Source organism: Paroedura picta, chromosome 6 (genome assembly GCF_049243985.1).
Source record: "Paroedura picta isolate Pp20150507F chromosome 6, Ppicta_v3.0, whole genome shotgun sequence".
NCBI classification, from domain to species: domain Eukaryota; kingdom Metazoa; phylum Chordata; class Lepidosauria; order Squamata; family Gekkonidae; genus Paroedura; species Paroedura picta.
The window spans coordinates 26,658,407-26,681,551 of record NC_135374.1 but is presented as its reverse complement, the minus strand read 5'-3'; the positions used below and the strand labels follow the sequence as shown (position 1 = coordinate 26,681,551).

General features: G+C 39.3%; 1 protein-coding gene and 1 long non-coding RNA gene across 13 annotated transcripts in view; one reads left to right on the top strand and one right to left on the bottom strand.

The window, feature by feature from the left end:
- Window positions 1-23,145, bottom strand: part of NBEA (neurobeachin) — a 438,607-nt gene that overhangs the window by 292,200 nt on the left and 123,262 nt on the right. For 11 of the 12 annotated variants that reach the window (XM_077341872.1, XM_077341873.1, XM_077341876.1 and 8 more), the window contains 4 exons: window positions 20,189-20,627; window positions 12,885-13,039; window positions 7,273-7,399; window positions 1,511-1,638 (listed from right to left, as the gene is read on the bottom strand). In XM_077341872.1, the coding sequence (XP_077197987.1) occupies window positions 1,511-1,638; window positions 7,273-7,399; window positions 12,885-13,039; window positions 20,189-20,627 (849 nt within the window). The remainder of the gene's footprint in view (window positions 1-1,510; window positions 1,639-7,272; window positions 7,400-12,884; window positions 13,040-20,188; window positions 20,628-23,145) is intronic. The other variant, XM_077341874.1, reaches the window with a different exon arrangement.
- Window positions 1-23,145, top strand: part of LOC143839623 (uncharacterized) — a 116,025-nt gene that overhangs the window by 9,314 nt on the left and 83,566 nt on the right. The window lies entirely within an intron of this gene.

Here is a 23,145-nt window from a genome sequence, read left to right as displayed (position 1 = left end):
TCTCTAGAGACCATTATACAATGCAAAACAAATTTCACAAAAAGTGTTATCATATTTCATTTGAAGGTATAACAAGAGTTTTAGGACTAACCACTTCTTCAGCTGCTTCCTATCTCCATATATTTGAAATGTGGCAACAGAGAAAGTAACAAATTTAAATAAAAGATATATTAAAATAACATTTATAGGGAGGAATGAAACAATGACTCCATTTGTGAAAAACAATTTTATTTAAAATGTTGAAAACTTTGTATAGTTATATTTCATCTAAAGAGGAATCCAAATTCTTATAGCATAAAAGGCTAATTTGTATGCGAAATACATAATATTGATCAAAAATATGTTCATGCTGGGGGGAAATTTTCTCTGAAGTTTCTCAGAATTTAATATAAAGGAAAATCTGGTATCTGGACTAAAGAAAAGAAGCACACTATATTATTTCTTGTCCTATGTACTAGTTCAATTGTCACATGTTGTACATTGTCATAGAATTTACAATGAACAAGTTACAATCTCTCTACATTGACTCTCCACAAGGAATCAAGCTACGGTTTAACTAACTCAATGAATGCATGAGACTTGAGATATGCTTTTTTCTGAAGACTTCTCAATCCATTGTCTCTTGACACACTGCTTTTTTGCAAGCGAGGAAAGCTTATAAATATATAGTAGTAATTCATAAAAGAGCAGGGCGGGGGGGGGCTCAGCTAACTGTCAAAGGGCAAAATTGCACTTTGCCTAATACAAGTTTCCTTTGTAATCTGAATTGTTTCTTGAACTGTAGAATTTTCTCTGATATAGAACTAAACTGGGGGAGGAAAGAGGATTAGGAATAGACATCTATGGTGGAGGTCCTACAAAAATGCTCATTTTTCATTTTTCTTTATTTTGAAAAGTATGATCTCAGGTACTACAAGGCAGTTAAGAAGTTATTTCCAAGCTAATATTTGGGTGGTTATTTGTTAGATACACACATAACAGTTTGTAGTATTACTCTAATGAAAGTCTAAGACAGTACAAACACTTTGCAATATTTCATTCTTTTAAATACCGTTTTCAAGATTCTTCCTTAAAAAAATAGTTTACTGAGTGCCTGTTCTTAATTCCTCATGCATGCATCATCCAAAGTAATTTACCTGGCTGTAAAAATGCCATGGGCCATAAAAAAAAAAAAAACCCACAAGCCTGTTGGCTTTCTCTAGCCTCATACAGAAGCCACAAAAACACAAAAAGGAACTTGCTTGCTTAAGCTCTATGATTCAAATATACCTAACTTAGTATAAATGGGTGTACAACAAATGTTCTTCAGTTAAAAAAAATACTACATAGATCTTCTATCTTTCCAATATGAGACAAAAACCACAGGCTTACTCATGTTCAGGAGGCTTTGCTCTCCCTCTTTAATGTTGTATCTATCAATTTCTTAATAGATACATATGAATATGTATGAAAAATGAAAAACTGGTTAAGTTAATTTTTTTAATGATAAAACCCAGAGTTACCCAGTTACCTTCTATTAGAAGCTCTTGTCCATGGCTGCCCAATAGTGTGCGAGACAGGAAAGGAGCAAAATCCACAAAGATTTCCCGAAGGAGAGGAGCCACTTTTTCCAAGGCTCTCTCAAGTTTTGCAGTAATGCTACAGAAAATAAAGAACCAGAAAAACAAATATATGTGATCATGCCATAATTTATCCATGTTCCCCAAGAAATTCTTCAAGCTGACTATAAAAATAGTATCAACAATCTGACAGTCATACTCTTGAACAGTAATATTTTATATATATGGTAAACAACTAGATGGCCATTTATCCTCAGTTTTTCAAAGATTTCAGTAAAGAGTAGAAGTTCACTGAAACTGCTTGTTTCTATTTGCTGAGCCAAGCATAACGTTCTTATTGCTCATACTGATTAATACTGAAGGTTAATGCAGCTTCTTTGATGAAGCAGAAGTACTCTACACTAGTTTGTCACTTTATGCAAGATAATGACAGGCCTATACTGGCCGTGTTTTCTCAAAAAACCTGCTAAGCTCAATTAGACATTCTTCCTGTTAATTGTAGTTTAGATTTACTTATAGGCTCCCAATAAATCCTGACCTTTTCTGTAGCATATCGTCTAGAAACTACTGAAGCTCAGATTGAAGCAAATGGGTTCCTAATGCTAGATTAATACCAATCTTCCCATCATACATACACCATGTGGGCTCTGATGGTGAAAGAATGCTGTTACGGTCAATAAGACAGATTCAGGTGGGTAGCCTTGTTGGTCTGAAGCAGCAGAATAAAGGTTGAGTCCAGTGGCACCTTTAAGACCAACAAAGTTTTATTCTGGATATAAGATTTCCTGTGCACGTATCCTTAACTTTGTGGGTCTTAAAGGTGCCAGTGGTCTTAAACTTTGTCCTGGTCAATGAGTGCAAGACTCTGGTGTAACTGAAAATTAGATGAAGCATTGATTGCCTTTCACTTATTGCTGTCCAGGCCAATGAACAGATGTCTGGAATAATGCGGGGCTCCAATTATTATAACCTTATCTTTGCACCGCTCCCCAGTATAAATAATTGCCTAAGGGGGGGTGGAGGTGGGCCGAGTCCGAGATCGAAATTGCTGGATTGGCCCTTTGGCCCCTGCCTGCTGACAGAGGGGCCAATCAGAGGGCACAAAGCACCTTCCAATTGGCCCATTGGCCCCGCCCGGTCCACGCCAAACGCTCGACAGGGACTGTTGCCTGGCTGCAAACATGGTAGCCAAGCATCGGCTTGCCAACAAAACAAGGAGTTTCCCGACGGCCGTCTAGCAGCCTGCTTGGAGATGATCTGTGTGCCATCCCTCGTCTTCTGCCTGCCCTTTGTGTGCATGGCCCAACCTCGCCGTGAAGCCTCAGGAGCCCATCTGCTTTGCCCTTTTGTTGGCGGTGGTCGCACACTTCTCCCTCCCATACTGAGGTGGGGGAGCAGTGGCCAGTGGCCACTGTTGCAGACACAGAAGCGGACGACTCTGACCTTTGCGGCTGGCTGAAGGCAAGCTCTGGTTGCCGGTCACTCGCCCTCTATTCGGGGACTATGGTAAGATCAGGCGCACGGCAGCTACCTTGCCGAGTTGAGAAGCATCCAATGCCCCCGGAGCCTCCCCGTGAAGCACACCCCTTCCCCCCCAGCCCGAACTCAGTCACCGCTTCTCCCCCTCCACCCCTCCATGTCCACCACGAACTAGTAGGAAAGTATTAAAAACAACCATTTTTAAATCAGCCATTTGATTTTTCTGTTGTAGCATCTATTTTCATAGGAGTACTCCTATAAAGCCATTTGGTCATTTTTAAATAAGCATGCCAAAATGTGCACTAAAAGGAGAACAAAGAATTATGATCATTCATGCTATAGCATAGTAAAGTATGTTAGTTGTTCATGTTCTCAATCTTGAACTGACATTAACAAAAGTAAAACATAAAGATTACCTACATCTCCCCCTGTAGACAAATAGTTTTCTATTTAAGACATCTCTAGAGACATCAAAAAGGCTTTCAGCACTTAAGAATTAGTAATGGCTTCTTATGCTATTTAAACAAAACACAACTCAGCAATATGGAAGTTATAGGAAAGGGAAATCCTTCAGAGATAGATTTATCTCTGTACATTATATGAAGCAAGATAATGAACAGTCAAATGAGGTTTTAGCCAGTGAAATAGGAAAATATGTTTTGGAACAAAAGATGTGTGATCCTAAGGGAAGGTCATCTCCTTAACATTTTTGATGACAGAGAAACCAGGGAAACATCATTTAATAAAATAACAAATAAATTCAATCTGACATTCGCAAGAAAGAAATTAATGGAGTATTCCTAGAGCAACACAAATGTTTGTATAGTAAAAAAAAAAAAAGAAACTCCAAATGGACTGGAGAAAAGCCAACAGTGTACCTTGGACCATCTTTTTTAAAGACTCTCCGCACATAAAGATGCAAGCAAGGATAAAATTAAGTATACAATCTGTTTATATTGCTACACACAAGAGACTCAGATGGATTGCTTGGCAGATTGGATGAAGTCAATCAAGAACCAGAGAAGCTAGCAGATAAAAAATAATAAAAATGAAAAAGAAAACTTAGCTCTTCATGGAGCACAACAGATTGCCATCACCCAGCCAGCTGGAACTGGGAGTCAAGAACCATAAGAGCAGGTATTAACAACTATACTTTACATGAAGTATTGTATCTCATGGGAAACTGATCAACTGCCCTTAGGCATCTATTATTCTACATTCTTTAAGTCTAAAATGAAATACTGAAGAGATTCACCTATTCTGTTAACATGACCACTGAAATCCTAACACTTGTTATGATTTACTGGGGGGGGGATCAATGTATGCAATACCTCGTACAATTAGAAGGGTACCCAGTTAAGGTCATATAGTCCAACTCTCGGTGCACAGAGGCAGAATTCATTTTATTGAATTACTTGTAGTAAAGCCTGTTGCTTTCTATAATACAATGGATGCTCATGGTTTGGTGTGGGTTTAGTGCCTCACTTGGAAGCTGGCAATATTAAGATGAGGTCTCTCTGTGCACAGCAGTCTTGACCCTAGTCAGGTATGCACACCTAGGTAGTGTGGAATTCCAGAACATGACCCTACACCAATCTGGCAACCTTATCTCTTCTCTGCAATATTTCTTGACCAGAAACAGGTCAGGGGGTGTTATGTGGCTGGTTAGGTGGCTGTAGAGGCATTACACACTTGAAACCCCACTTCCAAACCTCAAGGAATATTTCCAGACCAGGGACAGCTAACTCCGAGGTGGGACCTGGAGATCTCCTGGAATTGCTGCTTATCTCCAGACTATAAAGAGCAGCTTCCCAGGCAAAAATGGCTGCTTTGGAGCATGGACAGTTATTATGCAGAAGAAACATTTAAGGCCGCTCACGCAGGTTGTTGTGGAGGTGAAACACTTGAGGCCTACTGCACAGGACTGTTGTGCAGATGAAGCTGGAGGCAAAAGAACCTCTGCAACAGCATCCAGTTTCATCTGCACAACAACCTTGTGTGGTAGACCTCAAATGTTCAGAGAGTTGTGGACAAGAGACATTCATGGCTTGGCTGCATCTGTTCTCGAGCAGTGAGGCCAGCCACATCAGTATTTTAAGGGAGTAGGAGCTTTTCTGTGGCCTCCCTGTCAGCCAGCGGTTGGACAGAAGGGAATGCTTTCCCCCCTCAAAAGAAATACCCATGAACGCCCTCAGTCTCCCCTGCATTGCTCTCAGAAACACATCCCTCCCCTCAGTCAGGGGTTGTTACAGGCTTCCTTTGCAGCAGGCCTGAAGGGAAGGGATGTGTGTGGAATCCTGAGCAAGAGCAGCAATTGGCCCTGAGGAAGAGAAGATTGCACAAATACGAGTCTTTGGAACCTTCAGTATGTTGTCAGAAGTATGAATCACGTTTTATGTATAAGATTCCGGAGGTATTTGACAAGTGTCCTGTTACAATTATTCAATGAAGGTTCTATATTTTTTTCTAAGCAACATGATTTATTGATGACAAGAAGATAATCATAAATATTTAACCTTCCTATGACCTAAGTCCATTGCAGTTTTTTCTTTCTCCGTGTTTCAAACGGCGTCTACTGAACTTGAAAAAAAAATCATGATTCCTGAAAAATACCAAATCCTGGTAGAGTATCTGGTTCTGGGATTTTTCAGAAGTCCTGAATTTTTTCAGGTCAAATAGAACAGTACTAAAAACTAAGGGCAGTGGTAAAGCTGCTAAAAATAGCTGAGAGGCAGCTCAGCTGGGATTCTTTTGGCAGTCCCTTTAAACTGGATTGCCCCAAAGAGTTAGCCAAGAACGCCAATCCCTTCAGGGAACGTTTTCCCTACAAGCTGAGCAGGGGCTCTGTTGAGCAGCCTGGTTTACACTGGACTGCCCATCAGAGCATGCTTAGAAGCTGATCTTGTGAGGAGAGTTAGACCAGACTTCCCAACAGAGCACACCAAAAAGCCAATCCTAAGGGAATAGGTCTTCACAAAGGCTCTGCTGGGCAGCTCAGTTTAAATCAGACTGCCCAATACAGCCGATCCTGCAGGAAGAGTTCTCCCTGCTGACTCAGCTGAGGCTCTGCTGAGCAGCCAAGTTTAGACTTGAGTGCCTGTCCAGCAGCCAATCCTGCAGAAAGAATTCTCCCCACATGCTCTGATGGGGTATTTCATGGCAGCCTGATTTTGCTGATAATTTCAGGATCTCCCCCCCCCCCCCATTCTCTAGAAAAATTTGAGAGGCTGAAAAATATTGATAAAGTGTTTTTCAGGTATATTTTCAGTATGCGTAAGCATGAATACACATTCCTAGTTCTGCTCTCAATAGCAATGTATCTTTATGACAACATTGTAGCTGATTATATTGTCCTTTCATCTTTTGTTTCTAAGAAATAGCTTTACAAGCTGCAAATGAGCGAAAGCTCTGCACCTCTATTCCCCTCCCCTATTATTTAATTTACTTAATACTACCTTTGATCTTAGCCAATTAGAATGTATATCTTGGAACAAGCTTAAATGAAAAGCAACATTGTGCTAACTTTTACAAGTATATAATCAATTATTTCATGGGAATCACTGCCAACATGGAATCAGCAGGGGAGAAATTTTACGCAGACAAGAATTTAATAGTACTCTCTGGGTCCTGATGTGCAGAAACTAGAAAGCTATTTATCCTTTTCATGGTTGCACAGTGATTGGCATGATTGTTGCTATTTCATAAAATGATCCTGTAACATCATCAGTATAGCTAATTCCGTGGATACTTAATTACAGATATTAGAGCTCTGAACAGAGAGAGCTTATTAAAAACATGTGAAAAGTCCTGAAGCTGTATCTTTAAGAAAATGATACTCTCAATATATAGGGGTTGCTAGGCAACCACAAAATACTGCCAGCCATCAAGCCTTGATTTCTATCAGTAAAAAGGAAGAAGGAGGGAAGGAACAAATCAAGTGAGGGGCAAATCAAAAGTGGGTCAATTAGTCTTATGTTGGTTTATTTTAATACCAGAACCTCAAAATTTGCCAACATAATTTAGATTTAAAAATACAAAGAATTTATTTATCTCTATTACAGCCAAGTAGAGATTCTTGCTTAAAAGTATATAAATGTCTTGCTTTATGAAACAAAGACCTACTTGGGTCCAGTTTCCTTTCCAACATTCTCTTAACCAGTAGGCATTAAGTGGACAACTGGAACAGTCAGTGGTTCACCTTTTGTACAGCTCTAGACTAAACTATCAAGTATACCTCATATTTTCGGCTGAATCCTCTGGCATTGGCGCAACGGTTTGAACTGCAGGGAGATTCTTGCTGGTAGCACCATTCACAAAACTAGATGATGATGAAGAGGAGGAAGATCCTGAGTCCACTGCACCTGTTTTCAAAACAGAGTACATAAAGTCCAAAAAACAATGTATTAACACAGCTCCTTTTGGGATGTTCATTTTTAGAGAGAACGTTTATTATCAGAATTAGATTATTCAAATCTAATATATTAGCTTCTGGCAAAATTCCTAACATTTTTCCACTTTTCTATCATGTCGACTTATAGATAATATATTTTAGATAACATATAAGGAATAAGACACCATTTTGTCTTTAAGCTTGTCCCTCATATATCCATATTATATAAAATGTTATATACTCCCATATAGATATTACCAGATATTAAGGGGCAAAGCTATACTAAATAGATGTACCCCATTTAAATACGTAAGACTGTCTTGCGTTCTTAGAGAGCAAAAGTTGGCTGACAAATGCCTAGGTCTAGTTATTAAATTATGTCACACTGATTGAACAATGATAGATTGTTATTTCCTCAATGTCTATCTGAAAAAAATAAATGTTATTGATCCTCCCTTTCCAGTAATTGATCATATGCAATATGATGGATTGCAAAGGGAAACCATGGCCCAGTTTGCAAGGGTGTTAAGGTTGCTATAAATTGGAAGAGATTTAATGGTATATAACAGTGGTTCCCAACCTTTTTGAGGCTGGGGACCGGCAGGGCAACTGGCCGCGCACGCATGCGCAATGCGCGGGCGTGGCCCTGATTCCCTCTCCCCCCCCCCCGCAGTAAGAAGCTTCCTGGGCCGCAAGCTTGTGGCCTGGGAAGTTTTTTACTGTGGGGGGGGCAGGGAGAGGGAGCCATGGCCCGGCGCCAAGGCCTTTACGGCCTGGCACCGGGCCGCAGCCCGCGGGTTGGGGACCACTGGTATATAATACACAATATGAACTAAAACATCTATTAAAAGCTTATATTTCTTATGAAATTCCTAAATAGTAAAAAAAAATGCATCCACTTTTATTCAGTATACTTCATACAGTAAAAAATGATGCTACAAGTTGATTTATCTATACCAGCCTTTCTCAACATTTTTATGATTGACAAACTCCTGAAACATTCTTTAGACTTCAAGAAACCCCCAAAGTGACGCAATTTTGTGGAATATGGTTGGGAAGCATAGCTGTGTACCCTCCCAATTGGGGCCACTCCCCTTCTAGCCACTCCAGGCCAATAATTGGTCATTTGGTGGGAGGGAAGGATTGACATGACTATATATGATCATATAAAATTAATTAACTCCCACCCATTTGGGAAACCCAAGGTCATCAAGAAACCCCAGGGTTTCATGAAACCCTGGTTGAGAAAGCCTGATCTAGACCAATATAACTCACTCCACAGTTCACAAAGAGCCACATTCTCAATTTACCATGAACCAAAAAATCAACATGACTAGTGTATACCTTGTTTGCCATCCTGCTATATATAAACGTATTATTAATGCTCTTTTTTCTTTCTCCTTCATGAGAAAATATGCCAGCTATCTACCAGGTTTATTTGCATGTTAAAAATGCTTCTGCTTTTTTTTAAAAAAAATTCTGGATCTCTTTGGTCTCTAACGTATTCTGTTTATTTTTAATTGTCCTACTTGATAACACAATCACTCTCAATCCTTTTGGAGTACAAGGGCCACAACTTTATTGGTTACAGCATAAGAAGCATTGGCACAGCATGGGACAACTCGATCCTGGTATCAACTGACTCACCCGGGAGCAAAATAAATATTTTGCAAATGGGGGGAGGGATCATTGCCAGAAAGAGAATCAGCTGCTACTCCCCCACCCCTTTGTGAGTGGAAGGTAGAGCCGCACTGTGGAGGCCTAGGAGCAGTGTGGGAAGCATTTTTTTAAAAAAAATATAACACAATAAGCTTGTTTTTAAAATTAGAAAAGATTTTGGACTTGGAGAGGGAGCAGTCCAAAGGATATAGAGATTTTGCACCATGTGACAATGACTGGCAAGCCAAGGGGGAAAAAAAAACATCGGGAAGTTTCCATTTTCCTTTCAGCTGCCTCATGTGGGTGGAAAGATTTGGGGCAGATGGGGAGAAGCATACTGAAGTTTCCCCCGTTCAGTGGTAGGAAAAATCGGGGCCACTAGTCCCAGGCCAAAACCCAGGAGGCAGCATGGCATAATGCCTCCGGTGCGGTAGACGCCTGAGAAATTAAAAAGCCTGGAATAGTATGTCAATTTAGAGCATAACACTGTTTTAGAAATAATGCTGCATTTAAATATTGCTTGGAAACTTCTGCTGATCCAGAATTAGGAAGTTAGGCAATTAGTAAGACTAGCCATCAGGAACACATTGCATGCATTTGTAAGAAACTTTAGTAATTTTGTTTCTGAGCAACAATTTAAGGATTAGACATTGATTTATAATCTATGAATTACCCAGGACCAAGGGATTCTAAAGGAATCTGTCAGCCATTAGTTGAGTCAGCATGGCACACTGGTTGAAGTGTTGCAGCAGGATATGGGAGATGCAAACAAAATCATGTAGACACCAAATTGTCCTATTCACCCAAGCTTTCATTCAAAAATATTCTATATGGTACACACGGACCTTGGAACACTATTCCCAACTAGGGACAGGCATGTACTGGTTCACAGCCCTAAATTCCTTAAAATTTTGACTGGCTTGTGCCCCCCAAACATTTTCTGGATCTTTTGTCCAATTGCATTTGAGTTTCAGGCCATTTAAATGTAGCAGTTGAACAGGGTGATCCACCCATTAGCTGATAAGTTTAAATGCCTGTTTCACCTCCCCCTTTCCACATGGAGGGAAGCAAAATGGACCGCTGAAATGGCTTGTAGCCAGTTTAGGCTTACAGTGGGGCATCTGCTGTTAAGCTGAAATGGCGGCAAGTCTTAAGTATTGCTTCCCTCTCATTTGAAAGGAGGAAAGTAAAACGGACCCGTCTGAATGGGCCAGTTTGTTTCAGGGCTTTTGGTTTGGTTAGGCTCAGAGGTTCAGCCTGGGAATACCCTGAACCCCAAATTGAACTGGAATTTTCTGGTTTGTGCCCATCCCTATTCCCAACCCATCCATCATATGCATAAAACTAACAACATAATTTTATAATCCTAAAATTAAAATATTTGCTGCTTACATATGAACATTTGCCATTAAAATACTTAATATTGACCTTTAATAGTATTTTTTCCTTACCAAATATTTGCAACATCCTTTCAGGCTACTAAAAGTAGAAAAGAAGATTTGGGGAGACATCTAGTGTCTCTACATGACTAAAGTAAAATCTTCCCTTGCATTAAGTCTGTTAATCATGATGTACTGTATAAAGCTTGCTCTAACTGAAAATCCCTGGGAAACATTAAGGAGAGGACATCATTCTGGATGTATTAGCCATCCCAGCCAAACAATGCTATAATTACTACAGGCAAGGTTACAAACATATGTTTGTAATTAATATACCATACACAGAGAGCAAATGCAAAGATGTGAAAGAAAACAATATTATGTACTTCCAGTGCAGTACTTCCACAATCCTAAAGAAATATGCCTAAAATATTAAAAATTCTCTTCTTAAATATGTTAGAATACATGAATTTGGGTAAACTAATTGGGTTATACTCTGCCACTCTTCTCAGCTAATGTTAGCATATTTCTCTTTCATGTAATGAAAGCCTTTTGTACTACAGGAATACAACAATTATCAGAGCAGAATGGTACATTACAACTAATTTTAATTAACTATTCCATTATGTATTTAAAATATTTAATACCTCACTTTCCCACAAATGGGTTCCCACAAAAAATCTAAATGATATCCATACTATATTAAAATTCACACAATATGACATTAACTAATTCAGCTCCCCCAGAAATACCAAACTCAATAAAACAAAAACAAAAACTAGTGCTACATTAAAAGTCATTACCGAAAAAGTCCAAAAATCAAGGATAGTTTAATGCCCTTTGTACCTCTAAGTACCATCCCTCCATGTCAGGTTTAAGTTGTGCAGCTTGTGCAGCTGCTTTCAACCTGAGACAGGTGGTGAAGGTGTAGGAGGAATGCCTCATCCCATGCCACTCACTGAATTAAAGTTGCTTCTGCAGCTGCCCTGAACCTGAACCACAGTGGGGAGGAAGAATGTTTCCTATTGTACTTATCCCATCAACCTGATTTGTTGTTGTTAGGTGCGAAGTCGTGTCCGACCCATCACAACCCCATGGACAATGATCCTCCAGGCCTTCCTGTCCTCTACCATTCCCCAGAGTTCATTTAAGTTTGCAATCAACCTGATACAAAATAGCTTATTGGATGTTGAACTGGTCCTGGTAGAAAATAAAAAAGAGAACAGGATGGGTGGTGACCATCTTATCCTGCAAAACTTAGGCCAGAGAGGATATTCCAAGAAGGAACAAAACATACTCCTATTGGGAATAATTTGGCAGTAACTGTGCAATAAAAATTAGTAGCTTCCTCTGACCAGTCCCTCTTTTTCTTATCTGAAGCCATGGAGTCTAAAGTTGTATTAGAATGCAGTGAATTCTAATGGACACTGTGTCTAGCTCTGAAGAATGAGGGTGGAACTGCGTGCTGTCCTTGTAGACTGCTGGGACTACATGAATAGCTGAGATAGCTGGCCCTGTGGATAGGTCTGGGATCCAGAGAATAAGAGTCAGGTTCCTCTGAGGAATGGTGCTTGCATCTGCTGGATCCCTCCTTTTTTGGAAGTGGGGAGGAAAGATGAAGAAAAGCAGGGTGAGGAGAAATCCATGTCCCTCTGTCTTAGCATCACCTTTCCCCATTAGATTATGTATAACATTCTTCACCTCCTGAATAATGAAGGAGAAAATATCTGGATGAACCGAAACCTCATCAGTTACTGAGTGAGAGGGGACAGCCCCCCTTTGGTGTCAGATAAGATCACACACAATCCCCCCACATACCCATTGCCTTGTCGATAACCTTCCTGTGACCAAGGAAGATAATGGGAAAGGGGATACAACCTGTCAATGCTGATACATACTGAAGACTCCTGACCACAAGAAGTCTGCAGGCAGCTCTATCAATAGACCCATCCAACACCAGCACTGTAGAGAGGGAGTAGGCTGGCTATCAGCTCCCCATCTCTGCTGGTGCTTTGGCAGAGAGAGAAAAAGAGTGGAAGCTAAAGAAAAGGTGTTGGCTGTTGTGGTACCTGGTCCCAAAGTCTTGGAGGAGTAGCCATGCTGTCTTACTGTAATGGCTCAATTGCTTCCTAGTGAGAGGTGGAGGGTACAAGTGCTGATTTTTTTAAAGGTCTTTGAGAATTTTTTATTATTATTAAACATGGTAGGATAGCTTCCTCAGTACATATCTGTAATTTATGTAATTTCCTCTAAATTTGATAATATTAGTCAGGAATTACAACAATGATGCTATTCCCTGTGTCAAAAACACTGCATGTTGATATTTATTACTAATATATACATACATTAGCATTAAAAAAAGATTTTTTAGGAGACTAAAAAAATAACAACGTTCACAAAAATATCTAAAGGCAATACCTGTTGTATTAATCATACTTTTTGGTGTCGCTCCTGTTGCAGCAAATATATTAGGTGTACTACTTGGTGGCACTCCACCTCCAGTTGTGGCAGCTCCAACTGTAGTCACAGCTAAGCTTCCAGGGGGAGGTTTCTTTACTGGTACTACAACACTTCTGCAGAGGAAGACATAAGAGCCAGATTTTAAAAAAGGTTGCAAAACGGAACAGCAGTGCTTTGTACCCCTACCCCTGTTTATTATTGATGGGAGAGTCTCTGGTATCTCTGACCCTAGCCTCTATCTTTCTTCATATACACACAACGATTATCTCAAAACATGAGCACTGCAGTCATAAATACTTATTGATATTTTTTCAGGTGATCTGAAAAGGTATGTCCTTATGAATTTCTTGATATTACCCAGATCTCATTATAATGGGTATTGGTGCTCCTATACATATACAGTCAACATTAGCTCTGAAACAAAATTGTAGTCATTTAAATAGCTTTGATCAGAATATATAAACCAAAGGATGTAGTGAAAAGTCTGTCTCTAATTGTTGAGTTTAGGTATGCAGGCATTATGATATGACAATTATGGTCAAGCACTTTCAAGGAGGAAAAAACCCTAGGAGAGGGAGGAGGCTGCTTACCTGCAATTGGTGTTCTTTGAAGGGTGATCAGTGCAAACATACATATGGAATCTCATGTGTGCACACAGAGCCTACCTCAGTATCTATAGAAGCTTGAGATACCATATGCATGATGCATGGAGTACAAAAAGAAAAACTGGAAAAAAAATTCCAATAATCAGATTGTTGTTATGTGGAAAGACAACCAGGAACAACCTGATTTTGGAATGAGTACCGGGCTGGGCATGGAAGACAGGCACTGGCAGTGGCACAGTCTGCAGGGCTTAGTGTCAGCCCTGGCCAGCTGCCCCCTCTGCTGCCCATCTGCTGAGGCCAAGTCCACCCCTAGCCCCAGGTCCTTCATTCTGGTGGCAGCAGTGGCGCAGTGAGCGGGGCTCAGCACCAGGCCTGGCCAGCTGCCACCATCACCCATGTTCTGAGGTCAGGGCTGCCCCTGGCTCCTTTGTCCTGGCAGTGGTGGCCCAGTGAGCACGGCTCAGTGCTGGGCCTGGCCAGCGGCTGCTGCTGGTCACCTTCCACAACTGGCTTGGAGCCTCACTTGTACTGCCACTGCCATCTTCACATCTACTGGCATGCTCCCTGGGGCAGAAATCACGTTCATAGCAATTTTCATTTCAGGGGATGCGCCAGTAGATTTGTTTCCACATAAAAAATTGCAGGTACCCTTTCTAATGACAGAGATCACTCTTAGGGGGTAGAAATTTATGGAAAATCTTTAACTTATGTAAAGAAAGATCATTAGAGGAAGATGCCCTTGAGCTTTGGATAAGAATAGTCAGTAATTGTTCAGTGATCTGAAAATAGTGAGAAATATGGACATTTGCACTGAGTGCGTGGGCGGGGGGGGGGGAGAGGGAAATCAGATTTTAAGACCTCTCAAGTGGTGGATGAAGTTGGGTTTTCTAGGCTGGCCATGTTTCTAACCTCTATTTTTTATGGATGTCACATTTTCTTAATAGGGGACAGACTAAGAAAATAATGTTAAGAGGTAGATGTTGCAGCAAAATACACTCCTGTGCATCTAATAAAGGGACAGACTTTTTAATAAGGGACTGACAAAAAATGTTAAGAAGTTGATGTTGCTGTAAAATGCACTCCTGTGCATGTAATAAAGGGACAGACTTTTTAATAAGGGACTGACAAAAAATGTTAAGAAGTTGATGTTGCTGTAAAATGCACTCCTGTCTATGTAACAAAGGTAAATTAGGAATAAATAAATGTATTGGGAGGGAAGGATGTCTTCAACTAGTGACTGTAGCTGCAAGGTAATACCAGGGAGGCACCTTGGATGTTGAGAAGATAATATTCCCTGAGTGCCAAGCAAAATGGTCTGCCGTGGCACTGTTCAGCAATGCAAGCTTGGGATGTGTGTGTCCTATTCTGTTCTAAATCATAGCACTTAAGTAAGGATTCATTAATTACTATCTGTTCCACTTAATATTTCTGGTAAGGCCTTGGAGGAGGAGCATGTCTCATGACTTAAGTGCCACACAGCGCTTATCACCCACTCAGGGCAGCTGTCCCACCCCTGAATGCCTCCTCCTCCAACCAGCTTGCCTCGCTATCCAGTAGCCAGCCAATGGCTTTCTGTCCCCCACCCCTGACTACCCCCTCCTCCTTCCACTTCCCTCTGAGGCTTGATGGCTGCAGATCCCTGCCGCATGAGAGCTGCCCCTGAGTTCCCTAACAGCTACCTGCAGCCTTTCCAAGTCCTGGGGGGAGGGAGAGGCCATCCACAGAGTTCTTACACTCCACCCCACTAATCTAGCGCCTGTTGTATTCCTGAATGCAATGGGCTTGGCCCCTAGTGAATGAAATCATCTGTTTACATGAAAATAGCCTGACCAACTATATTTAGTGACAAAGAGAAACAGAAAGGTTCCAGAAACAAATGGATACTATGACAATTTTCTGTTTATAAAAAGGCTTAAAAATAGAGAAGATGCCGTGTCTGACAGAGGAAGTAAATTTATCGTGTAAGTTTAAAAACCAAAACAAATAAAAATACTGCAGGGACATTTTATAGGACATATTTAAACTTAGTCATTTTAATTTATATTTGGAAAGCATGTTTGAAGCCATTCAGATATTTCTGCGGAAAAAAAAAACTATGGTCATAATCCAAAAGACCCACTGAATATGATTGAGGCCAGTATGGAGAGAAGATCTGTGGGCCCCCAACGGAAGGTATTCCACCATATTTTAACAGTGGTGGACAGCAGTTCTCCCCTAGTCCCCAGCGGGGGTAGGTGGGGGGTTGGTTTGCCACTGCACTTGTTATTGGAATTTGTATCTCTGTTAATTATTGTAATTTTAGCAGGGTTTTTAAGAGACTTTGTATCTTTATTTTTTATCTTGTAACCGCCATGAGTCGCAGGAAATAAATTCAAATAATAATAATACATACATAGGATTTGGTATGCCATTTTCTTGTGCGTTGCAAAAGGCATCTGAAATACTTTTGAATGTAAAATATCACTGTTAAGTATATAATTTCCTTATTTTATATGCACTCACAAAATACATTTAGTACTCTGGTTTAATACTTTCTTTGGGAGATGAGTTTAAAATCTTGCATAAATGTCAGCCAATTCAGAATTACACTGACTTAGTGACTTCTTCACAAGATTACTCCCAATGAAGATAATTTAAAATGACTCTCATTTAAGTACTATGGAAATGACGTTTTTAAAATATGAATGAATATTATTTCAAATAATATACAGCATATCTTGGCACTTGTGAATAGGCAAATTAACACTTGAGAGCATTTAAAGCATCTAGAGTCTAGCCCACACACTATAAGCTGCTTCTTACTGTTCCTCTCTAAATTTGAACAATGTTTAGAGGGTTATGGGCAAGAATTGTTGAAACAAAAACATGCTGGTGAAGTTTTTCTAGGGTTCTCCTTTGGACTTGTCTGAGGTTAAACCATGAAGCTGCTTGTGATACTCTGGAAAATTTACACATTTTTAAAAGCAGTTGGGAAGAGGGGTTTATAATAAAAGAATTCTAAAAACAAAGGTTTATTCTTTTAGATTGTGACGAATCTTTTATCCTATAGTGCTATCTAAGAAGTTACTTTAACAAAAGTCATTTTAACAAAAGAATTATGTCTAACACCAACTAGACCTCTTCTGTGATGACACTTGCAACATGGAAATTTCAAATTTGAATTTTCAGAATTGAATTCTACATCAATTAATATTGCATGATTAAAATAAACTCTGCAGAAAATGTAAAATTGCCAGAATTTATAGCCATCACTTTATTGGTTTGAACGTTCTTTTTAGATGTATATATTATATAAATGACAGAGAATAATACTAAAATAATTACAGTAACTCTAGAAAATGTTGCAAAGGAACATGATTGCTCAGTACGTACTTCTACAAATATCACCTGCATATTATTTTCAAGAAGTTTTCTGATGTTATGATGAGTTATAACTTGGTGAGTTCAGGCTCCAGGGTCTAAGAAGTCAGTTTATATTGTTCATCATGCAATTATAGCTCTCTTAAGATAAGAGGCAGAAGGCAACAGCATATTGAAGCTGATTGAAAAATGCAGTTGTCCAGAGCACTTGTGGGGAGAAGAGGTCTCTAAAAAGCTGCTCAGAGCTTCAGAGTTTGAAGTGAAATTTTTGATGTTGTCACTCTCAATCTATTGAACGGCTGACGGACAATCAAACCCGTCTGGCTAGCTGGCAGCTCATTTTGCTGGCAGGTGGCAAACAATTAGACACACCAATTTGTGCCTCCTGATGACATTAAAGCATGAAACTAAGTTGTATGCAGGGCCTAGTGATTTGTGTGAAAGCATTTCAAAAATAATACTCTTTGCCGTGGCAACTCATTTCAGACTGCCACCTTCCATTATGGCTTTGAGTAGTGAAGACGACAGACTTGAGTTACGTGCAGCGCAAGGGCGCTTCTGTTCAATCCGTCATCAGCGCCCCCCGAGACCTCAATCCCTCCTTTCATCAATATCACCTCATCATTTACATTCGATAGTACTTGAACTGCTGAATACATTAACTGCACAGAAGACCTTTTTCATAAGATGCGTTGAAACATGTTTTGTCCTTTTACATTGCATCTATACTTCTGCACCTACAATTCTACCCTTTTATAAAGCAAATTATATGTTTTCAGTATTCTGGAATTGCATCATTTGCTTCTTTTACTTTTTCAAAATATCCCTTTGTAATTTTTTGTACAATAATAAATATTTACTTAAAATGTTAATTTTGAAAATTTAAATACATTTAAAGCACATTTTATTTATTATAAGAGTGTCAATTGACCTTAAATTCCTATTAAAATACTTTAACACATACAGTTATAACAGACACTGAACCACAGGTCTGTAATCAAAGGAATATTTTTAAAATACCAGCAGTGGGATTTTTAAGAGTTTGAAGTGTAATGACTTGCACAAACATGTTTTTAGTCTACTCTAGGTCACTGTATTAAAACAGCAGTTTACTTTATTTTTATGAAACACATTACATTAACAACTGCAAAATAAACACCAGACTGATTTTTTTTAGATTTAACAGTACAAGAAATTTTTAACACATTTGAACATTTCTTTCAAAACTCTGTAAGTTTAGTTACCAACTAATGAATACAACCAACTCATATCATTACAATTGTCTGTCAAGGAATGCAACTACAAGAAACAGCAAAGTTCCAGTGACAAGACTGAAAGACTGGCTTCAAATTCTAATGCAAGGTCAAGTCACAGAGTCCTTTTGGACCTCCTGAAATTGAAGGATTTGTCCTATTTCTTCACCATTGCTTCTCAAAAGAAACCTTGGGGTTGTAGTGGAAAGTCTGAAGAAAATGTCAACTTCACTGTGCAGCAGTGGCATACTCCATTCCATGAATTAATAGGAAAGGGAATGGAAAATAAAATGCCCAGTTGCCCTTGTATAGAGCTATGATGATATAGAGGTATGATCATTTGGAATACTTTGTACAGTTCTGATCACCATATCTCAGAAAATATATGGCTGATGCTAACCAAGATGATTAAAGGGTGGGGCTACTTTTCCTAGGAGGAAAGGCTGAAGAGTCAGAAGTCCACTGTTGAGCTTAGACAAAAGATAGGCAAAGCAGGACAAGATTGAGGTTTATAAAATTAATTCCAGATGGAGAAAGATTTTCTCCCTCAGGGGTACATAATGAAGTTTTTTGGAAATAAGTTTCAGGACAGACAAAAATAAATATCTCCTTATTAATGTGTAATAGAACTGTGAAATTCACTAACAGTGGTCACAAGCATGAATAGTTTTAAAAGGAAATCAGACATGTTTATGAAGCAAAGGTCCATTATGACTAAAGAGAGCTGCCGTATACAGGACAGCCGCCATATACAAGTAAGCAAATGTTGCTATGAGGCAACATCAGGACTTCTATGCCTTGGCCTCTAAAGCCCTTGTTGGTTAGTACTCTGGGTCAATTGGTTGGCTGCTGTGTGAAACTGCAGACTAGAGGAGACCACTGGTTTTATCTAGCAGATTCTACTTATATTATGCACAAAATATGGCAACTTCTCACAATACTAAAGATCCAAAATTTCACTCATTTAGAGAAACCAAAAGATTTAATTTTAGATACCTGCTTAAGCAAACAAAATAAAAACCCTAGAAATTTTTGTGCATCAAATGTATCTTAGTTTCAAAAGACATACCTGGAATGTCCTGGAAGGGAAATGTGAAACACACAAATAATTGTTTTGAACTGAATATTAACTATACGTAATGAACCATAGAAATCTTAAAAAATAAAGCAATCAGTGCTTACATGTTAATCAGTAACCTCATACCCCTCAATGTTAAAACAATATGTATTAAACCAGCCTTCAAAAGCTTCTGGGAAGTAGGAATGAATATGCCCCAATGTTACTATAGGACTGGTATGGAGTGATAGCCCCACAAATTATATTTTTGTTCATTATCTACTAGAACTAATTATAACTATGCTAAATTTACATAACAATTTCCTAAAACTTTACTGAACTGTAATGGAGAATTTACTAAATCAAGCTATTGTGTGATCCTAATACTGTATGGGGGGGATGTAATGAATTTGCATAACATTTAGCTTTGTCAATGAAGTTCAAAATCTAACTGCTTAAGTTTTAAACTTTTGTTAGGAACTTTGTAACAAGTCAGATGCTATAGTTCAAATCAAAACTGTTTCAAATTAACTAATTTTAACATAATGCTGGGTTTTAATATTCTTCAGATGAAATTTAGGTACACTAAATACAAAAATATGAAAAAGACTGAAGTTGTATCTTCATTCTCATAACACTCACTACACACTGTTGAATGGTATATTAAAAAACAAATTGGGAGGCTAATACTGTTTCTGTTTTTAAGTTTGTTTCCTGTCAAGTGATTATTTCAAAACAAAAGGCATTATTTTGCATTGACAAAAGGTGTAGCGTCATAAAACAGATTTGGTTTATGAATGCTAATTCTACTTTTAGTTATTGCTTAACACAAAATTCAATCCAAATACATTTTCCACGAAGATAATCTACTGTAAAACTGCAAACAGCTGACTTTCCTTGCTAAATCTTGCTTAACATCTCATATATACAAGCTATATGTTGTCATGATTAATGAATACAAAATAATGAACTAATAGTGCCATATACCTGTCAAAGGAATGGAACTGCATTGGGAGAATAGGCTGTGTTTCTCTCTTCAGTGCCGGATCAGGATAGGGGATGGGATCAGGCCCACATTCTGCAATTTCAACAGGAGCTGCCACCAGACTTTTCAGTATTTCCTTTACATTGATACCCTTGCTTTGGCTGATGCTTGATATTGAGGATGCAGGTTTGAGGATTTCACTGGAATTTTCTGTTAAACTTTCCTGAGACTTTTTTACCTCAGAGGATAAAGTAGACAACAGTTCACTCATAGCATCAGGACCTGTGCTTGTTTCCAAGTCTGTCCCATTCAAGATGCTGGGCATTTGCTCCTCTCCAATACCAGAATCAGTATGAGGAATTGAACTTTCCAGAGGAATATCTTCAACCGGTGTTGGAGTTTCTTTTTCTTTGATATTATCTGGAAATACAGCAGGTGTGTCTATAATATAAAAGTTATAAAAATATGTTAGTACCATCAGTGATACCTTAGTAACAGAAACACAATTTTGTAGACGTGTGGGCACAGGCATTTTTAGGATTGTGAAAATTAAGAAGCTGATAAGGTAACAGCTATTCATTTTGGTTTCTATTTACTCAGCCATGCTAAGGCTTCGGTGAAGCTTTTGGGTATCTTCAAAGTCTAAAAAGCTAGTGACCTATTTAGTTCACAGGACACGTTTCATCAAACTCTGACAGTAATCCACATTGTAGTACTGGTTTGCCAGCTTTTTCTTAACATGAGGAAATACAACAAGAGATGAAGCAGAAACAAAGTCCATATTAGGCCGGCTCCAGCTTTTCTGGACGGGGTGGAGGCCTGCAGTGCTTTCTCCCCCCCCCCACTAAGTTTGACATTCTCTTATGTGTATGTGCCCATTTCATGCTCTTTTTTTAAAGCCTTGGCAATGCCAATATGTATTCAATCACATTCCACACAAACACACCCAACTATCCTGGTAAGAAAGTGATGTCAGAAGAATGTAGTGAAGCATAGTTCTTTTGTGTTCATTTAGCCTTGCCATCAGTACTGGGGCTTGACTTAGTACAAAAGAGTTATGCATGCTCCTTGGTTCCAGCACTGCCAGTAGGAAATAGAAGATCATTTCAGAAGACTCTGCAATTTACTAGAGCTATCTCCAGTTTCGTGGGCAGACTGGTGCTGTGACAACAGTAATGAAGTTACTAGATTTTGCAAACTCAACTACTGTGACATTCTGCCCCCCCCAATTGATTTTTCATCAATTACAAAAACAATGGCATTAAAGAAATTAGTTTAAATCTCCAGTAACAAAAATGAATAAAACATTAAACTTACTAAAAGAGAAACAAAGAATGGTGTATTTCCACATCCAAACTGCACATACTTCTCTTAATCAAAAGGTAGAACTTACCCTGCACAGTCCAAGTAGTCAGTGCATATACCCAACCCTTACAGTATCTGTCCAAAGTACTGATGTTTCCTAAATTGGATTTTTTAACATCAGGAAGTCATACCATATAAATCTGGAATTCTGATCTCTTCCTCTTAAGAAAGGGTAAGAGGGTGATGGGAGGAGCTAGGACTCATCACCTTCCCACCAAAAGCACGCTGTCCCAGTTGTTCCATCCTTGATTTGCCATCCATCCAACGAACAGCTTATTAGAAGGGAGATGCCCCATCCCCTTGCAGTGTCCCCCTCCAACTTCTTCCATCTGGAAGACGTGCCAGCCACCAGTAAGGTAGATGGGCAGCTGGAGCTGGGAGGGAGGGCAGAGGGCCAGGGACTGTGGTCAGGGGCAGTGGGAGTGGGGTGGAGGAAGGAGAGAGGGAGCCCCCGCCAATGCTCGCACCTCCCCAAACAGCTGTGGCTGTAGCCATGCCAGGCCTTAACAGGGCTGCTAAGGGCAGCGCCAGGAGGATCCCCAACCAGCACTTCCCCCCAAAAAAGGCCTTTTGGGCACCACAGGGAGGTGCCTTGGCGGGCCTGCCCAGGGTGGGGGAGGGGGGCCTAGCGCCTGTTGCATTCCTGGCTGCAATGGGCTTTGCCCCTTGTATCTACTAAAATGCTTTTAATCTGATAAAATGTAGAAGCTAGATGGCCAACCCTACATAACAAATGCTTATTGAAGGGGAAGAACTTGTAACAGTAATATGAGATATGGTACAGTTTGCTTTCAATGATAAAAAGCCAAAAATAGTCCACTAGATATGGTCAAGCTCTTAACAACTCTTTAAATTCCATCCATATTGTTTCTATTGTGTTATTGTAATTATACTCTTAACATTTTAGTCATAACCATTTTACAATTATATATTTTTCTGAAAGTAAATATAAATATCATTCAGCTCTCTTCTATTCTGAACATTTGCTGCCACTTTCAAAAAGGGTGTCTCACTCTGTTATTATCAGTCTTTCATAACAGTCCATGCATAGTCATCCCCAATAGCAGTGGTAAATACTATATTTTTCTAATTTTATAGTGTATTTATACTATATAAATCCACAAAAGTACTATTTCATAACTAAAAATACCAAAATGAAGTTTCTGCACTGATTCTAGCATGCATAACATCAGAATGGCTTCATTAACACTAAACTTCTACCAACACAGACAGAAAGCACTAATGTGAATGGAGCTTACCACTGTGCATTTGTGAACTGCTTAAAAATATATACAGGAAAAACTTTTGTCAAGGGAGGCAGCATGTTGACGTAGCACATACCATATATATGGACATGTAAGTATATACTACGGATCACTGCTGCAGTATATACCTTTCACTGATTCACCCCAAAATTCTTGTGTTACAGGGGACACAGAAGATACTCTTCCTCCCTGATCCATTAGTTCCCTAGACTAATATCAAGATGTATATTGACTTAGAGTAGGCTTTCCCAACCAGAGTTTCATGAAATCCTGGGGTTTCTTGATGGCCCTGGAAGGGTTTTCTGAATGGGTGGGAGTTAATTCATGTT